Source organism: Setaria viridis, chromosome 2 (assembly GCF_005286985.2).
Source record: "Setaria viridis chromosome 2, Setaria_viridis_v4.0, whole genome shotgun sequence".
Classification (NCBI taxonomy): domain Eukaryota; kingdom Viridiplantae; phylum Streptophyta; class Magnoliopsida; order Poales; family Poaceae; genus Setaria; species Setaria viridis.
Window position 1 is genome coordinate 38,303,087 of NC_048264.2, and position 18,227 is coordinate 38,321,313.

The 18,227-nt window shown below is 49.0% G+C and overlaps 2 protein-coding genes across 4 annotated transcripts; both read right to left on the reverse strand.

Annotated features, from left to right (window-relative positions):
* Nucleotides 1–243: 243 nt before the first annotated feature.
* On the reverse strand, nucleotides 244–4,849 carry LOC117844753 (putative E3 ubiquitin-protein ligase RF298). Its single transcript, XM_034725535.2, has 3 exons — nucleotides 4,697–4,849; nucleotides 2,387–4,531; nucleotides 244–1,103 (listed from the first exon to the last, which is right to left on the reverse strand). Exons 2-3 carry the CDS (start codon nucleotides 4,391–4,393, stop codon nucleotides 579–581), a joined length of 2,532 nt encoding a protein of 843 aa, XP_034581426.1. The 5' UTR covers nucleotides 4,394–4,531; nucleotides 4,697–4,849; the 3' UTR covers nucleotides 244–578.
* Nucleotides 4,850–12,683: 7,834 nt separating this feature from the next.
* LOC117844983 (protein indeterminate-domain 4, chloroplastic) lies at nucleotides 12,684–17,493 on the reverse strand. Of its 3 annotated transcripts, none has more exons than XM_034725853.2 (4): nucleotides 17,358–17,493; nucleotides 16,488–16,840; nucleotides 15,997–16,393; nucleotides 12,684–14,050 (listed from the first exon to the last, which is right to left on the reverse strand). In XM_034725853.2, exons 2-4 carry the CDS (start codon nucleotides 16,639–16,641, stop codon nucleotides 13,066–13,068), a joined length of 1,536 nt encoding a protein of 511 aa, XP_034581744.1. In that variant the 5' UTR covers nucleotides 16,642–16,840; nucleotides 17,358–17,493; the 3' UTR covers nucleotides 12,684–13,065. The 3 variants fall into 3 exon arrangements, with proteins under 3 accessions (XP_034581744.1, XP_034581746.1, XP_034581745.1); XM_034725855.2 differs by lacking the exon at nucleotides 17,358–17,493 and adding an exon at nucleotides 17,052–17,323; XM_034725854.2 differs by lacking the exon at nucleotides 17,358–17,493 and adding an exon at nucleotides 17,046–17,323.
* Nucleotides 17,494–18,227: the final 734 nt, after the last annotated feature.

Below are 18,227 nucleotides of genomic sequence, written 5' to 3' on the forward strand. Positions count from 1 at the left end.
AATAATGACGGATATTTAAATTCATGAGACGAGGTCTCATAGAGTTTGTTTTCCTATTCGTTCTGCAAGTCCCGGGAAATTGATGCCAGTATTCCATCAGATCCCCGTTGCATCATAGAACTGGACTCCTGGCGACGGACTGCGACGAATTATGAATACACCAAGTTCTACTATTGCAGTGGGGGCAACCTTGTGCAGGTTCAGGAGGTAAGCTCACTTCAGCTAGGTACGAGGAGTTCCAGATGAAGGAAACAAAGCACAGCAATGATCATCCAAGTGGAAAGTAAGGTTTGGTGCCAGGCATCATACAGATTGTAGCATTTTTTTGCCAGCAGATACAGAGCAAATAGCACTTGGTATGCAGCAAAACCAAATCATTCAGAAGCAGCCGGTATATCCATATAACAAACCCAACCATTACCCATTGTCTCCGGGGCTAGATTGATGCTTGACGATGTATTATTGTCACTGTTTCACCACTCTCACCCCTCATTATTCTCTCCAATCTTCCATCAACTCAAGTTGAGCAATCAAGGTGCGGGGAAAAAAAAGTAAACTCAAAATGGTATATGTGAAATCTAGCAACCGGCGGGGCGGGCGCACACCCTGCGCTGGATGGGGGTCCGGCACGAAGGGCACTCCTTCATCCCTTGCTTCTCATGGAGGTCACTGCATTTGGCACAGACCACCTGGTGGGCACAAGGGAGGAACACCACGGACATCTCCTCACTCAAGCACATGACACACTCCCGGTCACGCTGTATATCATCAAAATCGAGATCTTGGGGTACTGCTATATTGGACAAAATTTGTGCATTGCTGTTCTTTCTCCCTTCAGAAAGATGCAACGCATAGGTTTTATTGTCGGCTCCCCACTTGGGGGCAGCAACCTTTGAAGAGTCCATGGACACCTTCAGCTGCACAATCTGCTGCTCAAGAGCACGGATCTCACTCTTGTATCTTTGTGTATCATTCGCTGCTTTAAGATGCAGCAAATTCTCTTCTGATCTCACTGATGTCTCAATTTGATCCCTCTCTTTCCTCTCTGAAGTTACAAGGGCAATTGCCTCCATCTTTGCTGCCTCTTCTTGTTTCCACCTTGCCTGCAAGTGTTCAAAATCAGAGAAAAAGATCAAAGATGTGGTGATAATACAAGTTCCGTGGAACAGCGAAGGCCAAAAAGTAAAAAGGAGTGAGGTAGAGGGAATCAAACTGAACTGAACTATGAAGATGTAGCAAGTAGCAACCTTAAAACATTAACAAGACTTCATACAACCAGTATCCACAGGATTAATCATCATTTTTTTTTGACCGAACTCTGATTTTCGAAAACATGACAAGTGCAATCAATTGAAAATGAATTCACCATGAAGCTACTGAAAAGTAGGCTGCAAGCGCACACGTTCCATTTTCTTAAAGCTTCTAAAAGGAGCTGATAATATTGGCCAATAACGAACCTTGTACAGGGATAGGATAGAACACCTCGATCCAGATTTACTAGCAGTCTATGCTAAGCAACCTTCTCCACTACAAATGACTACCTTTACTTGCTTATATAAAAAATGCACAAGTTATTTTTCATGTCTTCCTAATTTATATACCAATATCTGAAAGACACAGGGTATAAGAAGGAATGTTTTCATTACATGACATACTCGATAAATGGTTGGAGAAGCTGCCAGAGGGTGCTATTGAAGCAAAAACGTCGTTTTGTCAGTTTGAACTATGGAACTTACCATATACCATCTATAAAAATGCAATCATATCTCAACTTCATCTAACGCTGTAAACATTTGGCAAATAGCTAGTATTTAAGTGCAAGAATAATGTAACGCCATATAAAGCTCCAACCTCCTTCCAGAAAATTCTGCATGCAAAAGCTTGCAGCTTACTCATGAAATACTAAGTGTGCAATGATTAGAGCAGTCATAGTTAGAACAGCCAGTTTAGCTACCATTTATTCTGTAAACTTCTCAGCACATCCAATGCCTTCAATGTGAGAACACACAAACAAGGTGTGAAATAAAACCTTAGTAACACAATTGCGACATTTACATGCTAAACAAGCCACAAAAACATCATTATCTATTACAGAGTATACTGGAGCGTTGAGTAAAAAATAAAATCACATCAAACAACAGATAGTGCGATGTTTTCTATATGTTTTACAAGTTTCTCAGCGATACCAAACATCACGTTTATAAAATATGCCATTTCTGTCTAGGAGAAAGAACTGGCAAAACTATTCATGTGCACCCTAATAGAGTCAACTATGATAGCGATGAGGAAATTTCCATGAACCACATGAATAGAAAAATGAACTTATAAGTCACAAGCTTCCATTTAAAACAATGTTACAGAGAGGTAAAAATAAAGAAGTTAGTACCTGCACTTGATCCTTTTGCTCTTTAGCATGCTGAAGTTGTTCTTGAACCCGAGATAACCTGCTTTTCTGTGCTGCAAGATCCTCTTGCAACAGGGCTCTCTCAGATTCCCAACGCTGAGACCTTTTACGACTATTCTCATCCTTTTTTAAAAGCTCCGAAATATTTGTTGCAGACTCTGCTGCATGCCGCTTTGCAGCTTCCATCTGTAACATGAGTTGTGCATTCTCAGCCTCACGTCTACGAGCAGAGGCATCTGCCCTCTCCAGCTGAGCATTTGCTCTAGAAATTGCAGACTCCATCTCTAAAAGCTTCTTCCGATTACTCTCTTCCGAATGGTGCCTCTCTTCTTGTTGGCGGTCCGCATCTTCCTTCTCTTTCCTAAGCGACTGAAGTTCCTCCTTCTCCTTTGCAAGTCGGTGTGCAACTTGCATCACTTTCTGCTGAGCCCAGTCCGTCCAGTCCCGCATATGTGCTTGCAATTCTTTCTGCCTCTGGACAAGAATCAAGACAATTTCATCCTTTTTATCTTGTGGGATCCAGACTTTTTGTTCCTCATCATACGAAAAATTAATTTTGCCACTAGAGTCCACACCCTCGGTATTCGAATCATGATTTGAAGAGGGAGCAAGACCATCACTTGAGGAGGGCAATGACAATGAAAGATCTGTGCTAGCAGCAGGTGCTGGGTTTGAGTTACTAACCACCTTGGCATCGAATGGAGAGGAAAGGGTACCAGTAAAGGAAAGGTCAACTGATACGTCTGATCCCGTTATGCTTGCGGCAAACCCTTTGCCAACTTTTGATGAGCCCTTCAAGTTGCTAGCAGTAGAGTCTGAAAACGACCTGCATTTCCGGTCCAATACTACACCTGAAGAGCTATACTTGCCAGACCTAAGAGATCCTTTAGAACCCAATGCTCGGGAGCTCTTATCAAAGCTCGTCAACTTTTGCCGATGCAAGGAATCCCTCTTAGAGCTCCCCCTCTTGCTAGGAGATGGCTTGTCATTTTTCACAGATTGTGTCGCAGCAGCAACAAATGGTTGGTCCTCTGAATGATCACGAGTAGGAATAGGGTGTTCTTTTGGCTCAATATTTGGGATCACACACTGCATCTTGCCCGATACAGAGGGCTTGCTACTTGTTGGTACTGTTGATGAATCAGCTTTTACAGAACCATAAGAACTGGGTGGCACTGGGGTAAGTTTTCCACGGAAAGTAACACCAGTCTGCGGGTTGGTAATAGAAACCGATAAATCAGGACCTGAGCCAGGTTCATAGTTTCCCATAACTGGTTGAGCAATAACTTGAGCCCCCACCGCTGGGAGGGAAGCAGTACTGTAGTCCATGGCACAGGCATTTGCCACATTCATGTCCGACATAAGCAAGCAAAACATTACATCGCCAGTGGTGTAGAATGGCTGAGCCTCATTTACCACCGCAACCATGCTACCAAGCACAGCCTGCTCAATCTTCCTCATATCTTCAATGGAAGCGCCCTCCCTTGGCAACATGTCACCTTCAGTCTTGAGAACCTCAACTGCAGCCTCTCCAAACCCAGCAAGGCTCTCCCTCCAGTTGTACTGTGCAGCTGCCCGCACAACAGCTGCGCGAGCGGCCGCCTCAGAGTAACCCATTGTGGTGATCAGACTCACGGCATTGTCAAAAGTGGTGTCCAGGCTCTTGAGAAGGATCTCCTCCAGCTGCGTCTCATTTGGGTCACTCCAATTCACATATCGCTGGCACTCCAATAACTCCTCTGCAGTAGGGTGGATATCCTTACAGGTCTCGCACGTGCTTGGGATGAGGTCGAGGTCCGCCGCCGCTGCCATGGCAGCCTTCTCCGGCGACATAAACTCGAATCCAACGCAGTCCGCCGTCAGTGGGTACTCCAGCCCGAATGGGCCCAACTCGGCAGATGGCGGCTCGGCGCGGTACTTGCGCTTATTCCGGCTGGCGGCCTTCTCCTGCGCCACCGATGGTGGCGGCGAGGTCGCAATAGTAGACATCAAGAAGGCTGCTCTTATTTCCCCAAACCAACAGAAAATCCTTTGGAGAAAGGATACGATGCAGGCGAAAATAAACAAAAATTCTCCACAGGCGGATTGGACTGACCAGGCTCCTGCGCACCGGATCAAGGAAAAAACCTGGAAAATTCAGAAAAAGATATTGTGAGAATCGTGAAGTATCGACAAATCCAGAACCAAAGAAAAACTCCTTTGCGCCGACTCGTAGGATCAGATGTTCGCGAGGCCTTGATCCGATCTGGTATCGCCCGAGGGGATAATCGGGCCATGGATCGAGGCACGTACCGGATTGGATCGCAGGAGATCGAGGCGGACGGCGGAGGCGGCTGGTGATCGAAGGAGTGGAGAAGTGTATGGCGAGATGGGGGAGGAGGGGGAGGCGGAGGAGGGAGGAGATGAGGGGGAAGGAGATGACTGATGAGAGGGGGGAGAAGGCGTCTGCCTCGCTCTGTAGGCATCGCCGGAGTCACACCAGTTCGGACCCTGGAAGGAACTGGGCTGGGTTCGACAAAATCTGTTTCCATTACGGGCCCAAGTTCACAGCAAAATCTCTCTCTGTTAAGGTCCAACCAAGTTGCCTGCCCAAGCTCTCAGCCCGGTAAAGATACCGGGCCCAGCATTTTCGCTAACAGTACGACGAAATATGAAATATCCCTATGATTAGCCTTTACAGCCATGGTATCGTGTCATATTTCCATACAAAACCTTTTGGAGAACAAACAAAGTTGGCCCTCATCATCGTTAAAGATCACACTAACCAACAGGCAACAGCACACTCTCAAACTATCCATTCCTGGCCATGCCAGCTTATATGTTTACCATTGGCAAGCATGAGCATCACAAATTAAAGTTAAGAGGCAGCACAATCGAGAGCTACTTCATATGTATGCAAGGTTGTCAGAATCGCAAATTCTAAACTTGGATCGGAGGTCTTTAAGTAGAATCAGAATCGGATCTTAAGGTTGAAAACTGTAGAAACATAGATTCTATTGAGTACGAAGAACCGGTATCTCAATAAAGATTGTAACATCGTAATCGTGTCACACAATCGAGATTATGACAACCATCCTCAATGTTTTCCAAGAGAAGAAAAGGCATAATCAAAAGGTAAGCTTATTAAAACATTTTCAAGAAATTTTCAAAAACATATTCTATGGGAATCTTTTAAACTTGGTTTAGAAAGTTTTTTCCAAAATTTTTTTAAAAAAAAATGAATGTTTTTGCAAAACATCTTTTCTATGGAAACATTTTTTTCCAAATAGCTATCCCAAAATTTCTCTTGAAGAATCTTCTAAAGAAAAGCTCTAGAAAATTTTCTAACCGTCTAGATAATTTCATCGGTAGAAAAAAATAGAAAAGTGAGGGGAAATCTTACAGAAATCCGTTGCATCGTTTCTTGTTGGACCGTTGCCAATTCTCGCTCCTGGCTTGATGCCTCGTCAATTTCCAATCCTCGCACCTCGTCAAGTTCCCAGCTTACTATTCCTGTTGCCAATTCGTGCTCCTGGCTTGCTGACGAGTCAAGTTCCAATCCCGGCACCTCATCAAGATCCCAACTTCTTATTGTTCCTCTTTCCAATTCATGCTCCTGGCTTGCTGCCTTGTCAAGTTCCAATCCTGGCACCTCGTCAAGATCCCATCTCGCTATTCTTGATTCACAGAGATCCCAGCTTGCCTTTGCCTCGCTGAGATCCCATCCAATCACCTCGTCAAGATCCCAACTCGCCATTGCCCCTTCAGGTTCTCGGCTTGATCTCTCATCGAGATCCCATCCCATAGCCTTGTCGAGACGCCAGCTTCCCACTGCTACTCTGGACTCTCGGCTTCCTCCCTCATCGAGATCCCCACTTGCCAGTGCCGCTTCCAGCTCTCGGCTTTCTCCCTCGCCAAGATCCCACCTCGCCGCCTCGTCAAGATCCTCGTTTGCCACTGCCTCCTCGAGCTCTCCGCTCCCTCCCTCCCCGAGTTTCCATACCACAGCCTCATCGAGATCCCAGCTCGCCCTTGGCACTTTGGTCTCTTGGCATGTCGCCTCGCTAAGATTAAATCCCGGTGCCTCTGCACCAAAAAACTCTTGCCCACCCACGTTCTCTAGCTTCAGCTTGGGATTTGCAGAGCTCGCCTCATCCATTCCGAGATCCCACGGCACCCAATCTGTAGTTGTTGCCCCCCCCCCACACACACAAGCTCGAGATACGTGGGAGAGAAATCTCACAATAGAGACAAGTGAAGGGGTGAAGAAGAGAAGACAACAATATAAGTTTCTCACTGGGCCCCGCCACTATAAATGTACCATCGTCACAACAAATATCATGTAGTCATGTGTAAGAACACAAATCCTAGTGTGCATCCTAGGGAAATAGGGAATTTCACAAGTCATGGGCTGATCGCCACCCATCTGCACCCCAGCCTAGATTCTAGCCCAGCTGCTTAGTGTTGTGTGATGTTGCCACTGCAGAAAGGTAGAGAGGCCCATTGATATATAGGAGGTCCCACATATCAGGTCAGATGAAGAGAAAAGTTCTTATTTGCTATTGGAATTTACATCGCTTCCTTATCAGGCATGCAGTGTATGATAGAAAATTTATGATGTCACATAAATAAAAAATGGTAAACAAGTTAGTAGCAGCAAGTGCTGGAATAAACTGTAATCAAGTTAGTAATGGCAGAGTAGTGTCCGGCAAAATACAGAAAGTAAGAACAACACAAACATCATTTTTTTAGGGGAACCACAAACATCAGATGGACTGCCCTGAGGCTGCATTTGGCAACTAAGGCGCACGGGAATTAGTGGAGGGAGTTGGTGGAGGGAATTCACTTGAGAATATGATTTTTAGTCCCATTCCCTTATTTGTCTTTTGGAGGGAATTAGAAGTGGGAGTTTAAGCGAGACTAGATATCCTTTGTTTGGTGTGAGGGTTTAGAGGTGGGAAATTATATCTTAAGTCATGATAAATAGTGCAGATGCATTCATCTTTCACTTAAAACAAATTCCCACCCCTCCCTCATGGGAAGTGATTGGTAGGAGTTGCCCCTCTAAACTCCCATTCCCCATCCATTAAAACTCCCATGTCCACCAAATAAATAATAGAATTTTAATTCCTTTTCTCTAAACTCACTTTCCCTCCCACCAATTACCTCCAACCAAACGAACCGTGAGAATCGGATCGAGCCCATTTAGTTTGCTGGCCCTTAGCTTGGAAATGGAACAACTTGGGCTAGAAACTGCACTAGAATTAAGGCCCATCTAGTCGCATTCGCTTCCAAGTTTCCGCCGTGTCACTGTCATATGCGGATATGCGGTACCGAAACTTTTTTCTTATTATTTTCTTGTGGAGAAACTTTTTTTTAGCAGATGAGTACCAGTGCAACGAAGTGAGGTGGAATGCAAGCCAACACTTTGAATCGTTTATGCTTCCTAATGTGATTCTTGCGCCCTGGTGAAGAACGGAAGTTATTAGAATTTAGACCTCGCAATATGCACTGCAATTGTCTCGACAAGACACGTACGTACTCCTTCCTGATTCATAAAAAAAAAAAAACAAGCTCAAAAAAATCTACAAACATGTGCTGCTTTTTCGAACTTCCCACCTCGCTCATGTTTCTATGCAGCATAGTCGTCCCGAGTAATCAATCGATGTTCCGACTCTCATCCTAGTACACGAACAGGACTGTACATGAAATCAATCATTCTATCGGAATAATGAACCCGGCCTGATGAAGGACCCCTGGTACAAACACAGATTCCGTCCTGTGAGCAAACCGACAAACTCCATCGCCCCGCCCCGGCAGGGATAGCGAGACCAGCGCCAGCCATTAGCCTGACCGCCTGAGTCCGCGCTGAGGCAGACCGCAGCAGACGACGACCTACGCAGAGCGCATGGCCAGAGAGCTAGGCAGGTAGCGTACCCGACTAATGCCTCCCCGTGCAAGGCGCCAACGGTGCCCGACCAACGCCAGAGACAAAGCAAGCCCCATCGCCCAACCCATGTGGAGCGTGATCGATGCGTGGCACGGACCCGAGCGCTCCCGATCGAGCCTTCCTGCAGCAGCTTACCGGCGCCTCCACCGTGCGCGCTTGCGCGGCTGGCTGGCCGGCGCTTCGTTCTCGCCGCGGCGGAGGCATGCGCGGCAGGCACGAGCACGGATGGCTAGCCGGCCGGTCGGCACTATAAGCTGTACGTGCGTGACGCAGCGCGTCTACGGAAATTCCCTTTTCCCCAGAGCTAGCATGCATGCGCGCGTGACGCGAACGCGGCGGATGTGCTGGGGATCCCGGCCGGCCGGAGATTCCGATGGGACGCCAAGCCGTGGACGCCGTGGCCGGCCAATAATTTGGGGGAGAAAGGCAGCGCGCTCCGGCCCAGACGCCCAGTACTTGGTTTTGTCCCAGGGCTTTGAACAAAGCATCGGCCGCAGCCGCGCGCATGTGTTGTGTGATTGTGTGCCTTTTGCTGCCCTATGTTATGCATGCAAAGGCTGCAGATCAGCGGACGACGACGGCGCAGCAGGAGAAAGCTGGCGGCGGAAAGACGCGGACGCTTCGTCCATGTACAGGCTACAGGTATCCCTGTCGTGTCGCGGGCGCCGCCGCCGCCGTTCTCGTCCGTGGGTCGCGGTAAAAAGTAAAAAAAGCTGGAAGGAGCCAGCCAGCCGAGCGTGACTCGTGATTCGTGACATGATGCACGCAGATGGAAGAACGAAGGTCAACAGTTTCAGGGCATGCGGCAGCAGTACAGTCCTAGGTTCCTAGCTAGGACGTAGTGGAGCCCACGACCACGAATACGCCAGCTGGTCGATGCACACGCAGCACGGCAGCAGCTATGGCATGTTCCGACGGCTGGGGAACCCTTTTTATCCATCCATGATCGACCATGCTTGCAGATCGAGCAGTGTCGGGTCAGCGTGTCGTGTAACTGTGTGAGAATCCAGGAACAGTACTAGAAAAATCCACAGGGAAACAAAGCTGCCGCCGCTGAATCGCTGGTCATCTTTTTTTTTTTTACCGCAAACAAGGCGGAGACGGAGACGCGTCGCCGTCGGCTGAATGATCGCAGCTGCGGCCTGCGGGCGACCGGACCGGCCGCGCCTGCTCGGCAGCGGCGGCAGGGGCGCCTTGCTCGGGCTCGGCTTTCCACACGAGGCCACGGCTCGATCGGGGCGGACACACCAGCTTGGGCTCAGGGAAGAGACCACAGGGAAAGGACGGCCGGCAACGGCCAGTCGTGTCGAGACTCTGGCAAGAGGACGAAGCGGTAGGTCGTCTGGTGTCGCACGGGAACGCAGGAGCGCGCGCCAGCTGCGTGATTTGTCTACTTGTCGTCGACGGCATTGCGGGTCCTTTTACTCCTTTAGCTGACAAGAGTACACGACACGCCGGCTTTTCTTTCAGTCGATGTCACTGATTTTAACATATAGTAGGAGGTACTAGATAGAATTTGGTACATGAGACATCATTTTTCGGAGAAAAGAACATGTGGCCAGTCTACATATGTGTGCTTCATGTGAATTTGAGCCCTCAATTCTGCCCAGGCCATCATCCCTTTTTTTAAAAAGAAAGGTTTACTTTTTTGGTTCAAAAGGTCACTTTTTACTTGTCCCTTGCAAAACTTTTTGATCCATGCTTCTGTTGGTTTTCAGGGTCTAAAAGCACCCCTAGTGTGTCTAGGTCAATAAAGATTAAAAGTGAACCAACCCCTGATATCTGACTCTCTGTTCAATGAGGCAAGCGACCACGAAAAAGGGCATTCATACTCACCTTTCTCTAGGCCCTTCCTAGCTAGGGTTCCTTGGGTATTGTCTGTCAACCTACACACCTCATGCTGACCTTTTCTTAGAAAGTTTAGAAGCCTTTGAGCACAAAGTTAAAAAGGTTACGGGATTTTCAGGGAATTGCCCCCAAATATTCAAATTGTTCAACAAGCTTAGCCAACCATTAACAAGTAACCCTAATCTGAGATAGCAGGGTATATTGTAATATATATTATTACAATGTATCCAACAATACTCTCTGTCCCTTTGTTCAAAAATAAAAAGTCATATCTTTAGAAAAGTGTAACTTTTTTGAAATCATAAGTATGTTGACTGTATACAAATTTTATAAGACTGGATTCAGTTTTAAGATACTATCACACATATTGGTTCTGTATCTATAAGTATCATATAGTTTCTGAGAAATCAGTTATCACATGTCTAACTTTGAAGCCGACTATGTCCCTTATCTTCAATGAAGTGAGTTTTGTGTTTCTACTGAGAAAGGGGAAAAAAATCTAATCAGCAGGAGTGAAAATGGATAAACAAATCAAGGAGAAAAGATTACCACTAAGCAAGGTTATTATTCTTAGCTATACCCACAAGGAGAAAACTTACTGCATTCCTTGCTTTCTCGTATCATTCTTCTACCCAAATGGTAGCTCATCCCCACCGCATTGTTCCAACCACGCAACAGCTAAGACCTTTGGTTAGTCTCTTTGTTCCATTTGTAATGAAGTGAGGTAATTCCCCATGAGTTGGCTCTACCCACTGAATCAATGCACTGTTTGTGAGTTGTGACTATGAGAATCCAACCAAGATGACACATCGATCTGTCACTACTGATGCATGCACAACGCATCCTAGCATATGCCATGCCATCATTGCCAGCACTGTGTGATGATTAATGAACCTACCCCGCATTCCTCTTGCAGCAGCACAGAGAAAGGCGCGGCAAATTAATAAACGCCATCCCCGCGCACAGAGACTACGTTCCGAAGGGTTTTTTTTTTAAGAAGGGAATATATATTAATATCCCAGCCGCTGCATCGACCAATGCATATAGTTGTTCCTTATTACACGCTTATAACAAAAAAAAAAGCCATGGAAATAAGGAAACAAAGTGCTGAACGTCCACCTATAAATAAAACTCTCAATCTTCATCATGAAAACAAATCAAAAGGCAATTCTGTTTCTGAAACTCAACCATGAGTGGCAAAGACCTCTATGGCCGCAGACTCAAACAGCCTGCAACCTGCCTTCACTACCGGGCGATCCTCCTCCTTCTGAAGCAGCGACCAGAACCGAGTCCAGTGCGTCCCCCTGAAGACTACCTGCAAGTATGAAGGCACTATGCCCTTGTCAAATACAACATCATTTATGGATATCCAAATTGCCCAACGCATGGCAATTGCTCCTGCTAGTATCTGAGACTGAAGTTTCCTATTTAACCCAAAGGTCTGAAGGTGTGAAGTGTGAACTAGCCATTCACTCACACACCGATTTTTCTCTACCGAACATATGCGAACATGACGCCAGCCGGCGGATCTACAGGTGATTGCCCTGATCAGCCTGCATTTAGCTTGCGCAACCACGACGGCCCTGATCAACTTGCACGTACTGTTGGATTTCCCCGCCTCCACATATGGAAACACGATACAACCGTTAGATCCACAGGCGACGGCCCTGATCACGTTCATTTCATATGTTATTCTTACCTCACCTGCACCACAGTCCACACGATACTAGCAAGTCTGCACACCATGTATACGTACATAGGTTTCTATATGTTCTTGTTTCTTTCATGCACTGTTTACACAACTCACTCGTCTTGTTTGCCTACAGTCGTAGGACGTGCAATCTGGCGCTGCGCTGGCGGCTTCGCTACAGTAATGCCTGCAGTAATCAAAGTATATACATGTACAGACATTCTCATGGTTACCTGTACGGTGTAGTACAATGTTGTACTGTACATTCATACCCAATCGCCACAAACATTTCCCTGTGGGAACTGGGAAACAGCAGCACACGCTGCAAACGCCAGGCCTGCCTAGTCCTGGACCTGCACAGACTTGCATGCATTGCGCTCTCTCTCTTCACGTGGACAGTCCTTCAGACCCTTTCATCCTTTGTTCTGTAGCATTCAGCTACTTCCAAATGTTCCCTAGAAACCTTTTGATGTGCCCTACTACATATGTCTATGCAAATCCTCCCTCTTATGTTTGTGTGTGTGTGTGAGAGAGAGAAAGCTGATGCAGGGGTACAGCAAGTCAAGCAGCTAGCCATATCACTGGGATGCGTGTTTTGGTCGATATGCTTGTCGTAGCTTCCTGCGCTGTCCTGATCGACCGAGCATAGCCCACAGTTAATGCCTACGCTTCTGCATCCTGCACCGCCGGCCCCTTTCAACTTTGAAAGCAGCGCGACCCAGAGAACAAACCAACATGAAATATCACCACCACCACCATCATCATATGCAAACGGTAGCAGCGTATCCAGAAGAGCACGAGACAACAAGCAGTAAACGTCCAAAACATCTGCTTAGGTTCAGGTCTGGTCTCCGGCCCCCACATGATGAACTTGACATCAGGGGAGACCACCAATCTCCAGCCAAAACTTAAGCACTTAAACTCAACGAAACGAAATTGTACCGAAATAACAAAATGAAGTTGCATGCAGCGCCCTAGCCATGTCATGGCACCATCAACGACACAGAAATTAAATGGAAACATATCTAGATTAAGTTCACTTGATCTCTCCGGTTCCTCACAAGCTAACTTACCTCCCATGCACGCGAAAGCTCGCTTCCACGTGCACGTCCGTCTGTTTATTGACTCCTTGCATCTTGCATGCATCTTGTTTTGTTGTTGTTGTTCATTGCCTTGATCCCATCATCATATCGATCACTTCATCTGGGCCGGGTCCAGAGCGCCGATGTGGAGCCCCGGCGGCGCCATCGAGCCCCTGCCGACGCCGAGGAAGTCCCTTGTGCTCAGCCTGCCGTCGTCGACGGCCCCGAACCCTGCGCCGGCGCCGGAGAAGCCGCCGCCGCCGCCTGTCAGAGAGTTCATGATGAGGTCATGGAAGTGCGCCTCGTGCGACGTCCCTTCTCCTGCAGCCCTGCTAGTCCCCTGCCCGCCGCTGGAGGCGCTGAAGCCGGCCGCACGGAGCAGCGCGCTCGGGCCGTTGTGGGTGCTCGACGTCGAGCCCATCTGGGCAGCCTTCATTAGGAGAGCCGTCGCCGAGTTCTGCGGCAGGCCGGCCGATGGAGATGAGTTGTACAGGGAAGAAGGGAAGCCCGCGCTGAGGTGGCTTCCCATGGACGCCATCACGCCGCCGTGCTCGGCGTTGCTGCCGCCGGCGGCGGCGTTGAATTGGTCTTGTATGGCAATGCTCGCGTCCTGGCCGCCGGCCGAGCCGCCGCCGTTGCCAGAGAAGAAACCGAGGTTCAGGAGGTTGCCGTTGGCGTTGCTGCTGCCCGGCTGGTGCTGCTGCTCCGGGAGTTGCATCAGGCCATGGAAGGGCGATTTGCCGTGAAGCAGAGATGAGCCCTGGCCGCCCTGGGAGTGTTCGCCGTCCTCGGAGAATTCCTGGGCGGGAGAAGGAGCGCCGCCGCCGAGGAAGAGAGACGACGAGGAGGCCGACGCCTGAGAACGGAACATGGAGGGGCCCGAGGACGACGGCATGATGTGGTCAAACTGCGCGGCAGCTGCTGCTGAAGAGGACTGGCCTTGGTCTGCGAAGCCATGCATCTGGGCGGCGGCGCCGGAGAGCCCGAGGCTCATGCTGCCGGAGCCGACGTAGAGGCCTGCGCCGATGGGTGGGATCTGCGCGCTCTCACGAGCCAGCGCGTCGCAGAAAGCGCGGTGGGTGATGAAGCTGTCCCTCCTGCATTCATACAATGTCAAAATCTAAAGATATTCTGACGAACAGATGTGTGTAAGACTAATAAGATTACAGCTTGAACTTACCAAACTTTGCAAGGATATCTTAATAAATTTACAAAAAAGAATACATACTAGGATATTCTAATATCTTCACATTATTTATTAAGAAATAATACATCAATGCAATCGATATAAGATCAAATCCCAGGATACACTCGCTGAATCAAAAGCAGCGATGTTGTTAGGCTGTTGAAGACTTGAAGTGGGTTTGCAATTGATGTTTTTTCTCTAGGCATGTGGCAAAATTGAGTGATTCACAAAATACTACATGTTGATTGCTATGGCAGTGAGAATCATATACAGGTACACAATTAACTGGAAAAATAATGCAAAATGCCATAAAGAACATTAAGATTCTATTTATTCTAATGCATTAACCAAGATGACAAGTAGCTCAGGGTATCGGACTACAGAGTTCTAGGGGCAGTAAGTAGTAATAATCAACAATTTAGCACAACTGTTTTATTAACAGATTTACTTACGTCAAGCCACTGATATTCTTGCATAGTCTTCAATCGAATTTGTGGATGTATAGTAAAGGCAAAAGAAATGTTTCGCCCAAGCGTAAAAAGTGTTATACTTAACAAAAAGAAATCCCACCAGAATATTGCATTCAAGACAAAAATTTCCTGCCAGATGAATCAATATCTACCAGGTCATTTGGCTTGAAGGCTACTTATTTATTGTGTGAAAGTTTTACAAGTGGCAGGAAGCTACTTATTTATGGAGCTGGATTTAATACTGCATGTATACATTTATTAGTGAATCAAGTGCTACCGAGCCTTACTTGAGTGCAATGACTGGAGCAAAACTACAGATACAATACAATGAGTACTTGACGTCTGGATACAAACTGTACTAGGCCGTAGAAGACAAAAAAAATCATGCTAGAATTCATTTAGAAAATCACGCTAGAATGTCACAGAAACGAATCAAGAAATCATCAGCCCAACCCAAGATTTTCTCGAGACCTAACACAGAAATCAATCCAAGTGACGCCATGCACGTACTCGATCTAATGCAGCTGGCTATGCATTCCTTCCACACCAGTGAAACGGGAGATGATGTACACCAGCTGTCGTACAGAAAATACAGGCTTGTGACACGTTAAAACGAGCGAGATGGAGACGATTAGCCGGAGCCGGAGGGGGTCAAACTGTCAAAGCTAGCCGGCACCACACAGCAGAGCGCGTGCGCGTCCAGTTCTGCCGTTCTGGGCTTCTGGCGAGTTGCCATGCATCACATGAGAAGGAAGGAAGCCTGTGCAAGGCTGGGCGCGTGGCTGCTTGCGAGAGGGCAATGCCATCACGTGAACAGGTAGGGATGCAGGCTTGCAGAGAGAGTGAAAGGGGCCGGGACTGCAGCAGGGCGTGGATTCCGAGGTGAAAAAGAGGAAACTGCCCTCAAATGACCATGCCAGGAAGTGCCTGCGCGCATATCTCCAGTCCCCTCCCGACAAGAGCAATTCACGTGGGAGCCGCAGCCGCTCCTCGCCTCCTCCAAAACCTCTCTAGTCTCGCACACTCTCTCTCCTCTCTCTATCCCCAGCAGCCCCTCGCGCAGGAATGGAAATCCTATACCGGCAAAGCAAAGCAACACACGCCATCTTTGCTACTGACAGCCCTAACCCTAACGCACCGCACACCCATCACATCGCTGCTGATCAAGGGACCGATTCATCATGACACAATCATGCAAAACAAAACAATCCGTGAATTGAAGACGAAAGGGTGGAAGAAACGGCAAGCGAGCTAGCTAGAATCCAGCCGTATGCGTTGCTGGTTCTAGGAGAAATAAAGCAGAAACTGATCTTGTCGACACATCGAGGAACAAGCGAGAATCGAAGGTCCTGCCGGAGAAGAAGAAGAATCGATCGGAAAAACGGACCTGGAGAAGAGCGTGCCGCAGTCGCAGCGGTACTCGCGGGTGCCGCAGGTCTTGGAGTGCGCCTTCCAGTCGGACTGCACGGCGTAGCGCTTGTTGCACTTGTCGCACTTCCACTTCTTCTCGCCGTGCTTGCGGCAGTAGTGCTTCTTGATCCCGGTGAGGTCGCCGAGCGCCCGGGACGGGTCGTGGTGCACGCACGTCGGCTCCGGGCACAGGTACACACGCCGCCGCGCCTCCTTGGGATTCTTCTGCTTCAGCTTCCACGGCAGGTTGTGCCCGCGCCGGTGCAGCTGCAGGTTCTGCTCCCGCTGGAACCCCTTGTTGCACACCTCGCACACGAACCGGTTCGTCGCAAGCAGCGTCCGCGGCGACAGCGCGATCACCTCCGCGTCAGGATCTGCATCCACACAACGAACCGTACAGAAGATTAATCAATAATCAGATCGTATCATCAACAGGTGCAAAGCAGCTAGGGTTATTAGGGGACTTGCTTGGATTGCCCGGCTGGTTCCTCTTCTTCTTGGGCGGCGCCGCGGCGCCGGGAGCAGCCGCCGCGGAGTTTTGCTGCGGCAGGGAGGAACCCTGTGCTGGCTGCATCTGCGTGTCGCCGAGCCCAAAGAAGGGCGCGGACGAGGCGGCCGCCATCGGGAGAAAACAAGTCACAAAGAGCGCTTACCCTCCCTAGCTTCCTTCCTTCCTGCCCCCAACAGGTTGCGCGACTGGCAGCTACCTCCCTCCTTGGACTCTACTCGGTCTCAGGTCACCGACCAGTCCAAGTCACAGAGAGGCGACATGGCAGGCGCTGTGTATCTACCCGCCTCGCTCCCGGCGTCTTCTGAGAGATCTGGACAAAGAGGAATACGGAGGAGAGCGCCGTGAGAGGAAGAGATAAATATGACCAGGCTTAGATTCAGCAGTGAGCTAGCAACAAAGGATCGATAAAACTGTGCGTATGTGCCACAGGGCACGCCGAACCAAACAAACCCCAATCCCTTCCCCGTGCAAACGAACAAAGAAGGTTAGGGAGATGACAAACAAGTTGAACTCACACGCACACGCAAGGAAGAAATCAAAACCCGTGCCCAAACTCAGAGAAGAAGGGGCCGGAGAGAAATGGCTCGAACGAGGAACAGGTAGAGGGAGAGGTTGGGGAAAGGCAGCTAGCTGCTAGCAGCCGCGCCATGGAATCGGAGCAGATGCTCTCCTCCGCGAACCAACCAACAAACGCTTGAAAACAACAAGAGGAACGCGCGCACCAGGATTCGATTAAAAATAGCGCAAGATGATAAGAACCGATCGAGAAAACGCCGAGGAATTTACGCGAGAGGAAGGAAGCTAGCAAACAGGGAGGCGAGCCCTACCGCTTGTTGCTTTCCCCTCCGCCTCTTCCCTTCGCTGCTTTGGAGTTTAGGATATCTCCCGGACTCGCTTGGGGAATAGTAGTGGGAGTGGTTGCGAGCGCTGCCTGCTGCCTCTCTCTCGCCAATATATGCACCGGGGAGAGATATAGAGAGGACAGCGACTGGCAGGTGGAGGGGGCGCACGGCCCACGCGGCGTGAGGGGGCCACTGGGGCCCACATGTCTCTTGCAGCCAAACGGCGCAAACGTTTGTTCCTGCAGGGAGTGACGGCAACGGCAGAAGATGAGACGTTGTTGGCTTGTTGTATCTCTGGTGGCAGTCAAAGCTCAAGCTGATCTCGTGGTGCACGCAGCCCCTCCATTGGACGGCGATGTTTAGCAACCTAGCATCTCGGACTCTGTCCTTCGGTATGAGACGCACCGCCCCGCGCACTTGGCCCCTCCATTGGGCGGCGACGCCAAGATGTCCGATGGCATCTGTGACTCCATCGTCGGCGATCGATGCGCTCGGCGTCGCCAACCGATTTGCTTGTGCGCTCGCCGGCGTCCTCCGGTGCGCCGGGTGGACCTGGCCGCGGCTATTCCAACTTGCGACCCTGGGCTCTCCTGTCCTGCTCCACCAAGGAAGCAAAGCTATGGAATTCATCGAGCAGACATGAGAAGACGGGTTTGCTTTCACTGTGCGCATGACCTGTTCGACCATAATGCTTCCAACATGAGAAGCTGGAAATTCATCAAATTTTTGTTTGTTTCGTTGAGTTGCTTTGCGTGCTTTATTGTCTCCTGTGTGTATTTCAGACTATCTTGTGTGGGTCTGGCTCGCCCTCTTCATGCAACTTGAGGGTTTTGTGTCGTTCATGGAGGCTGGTTG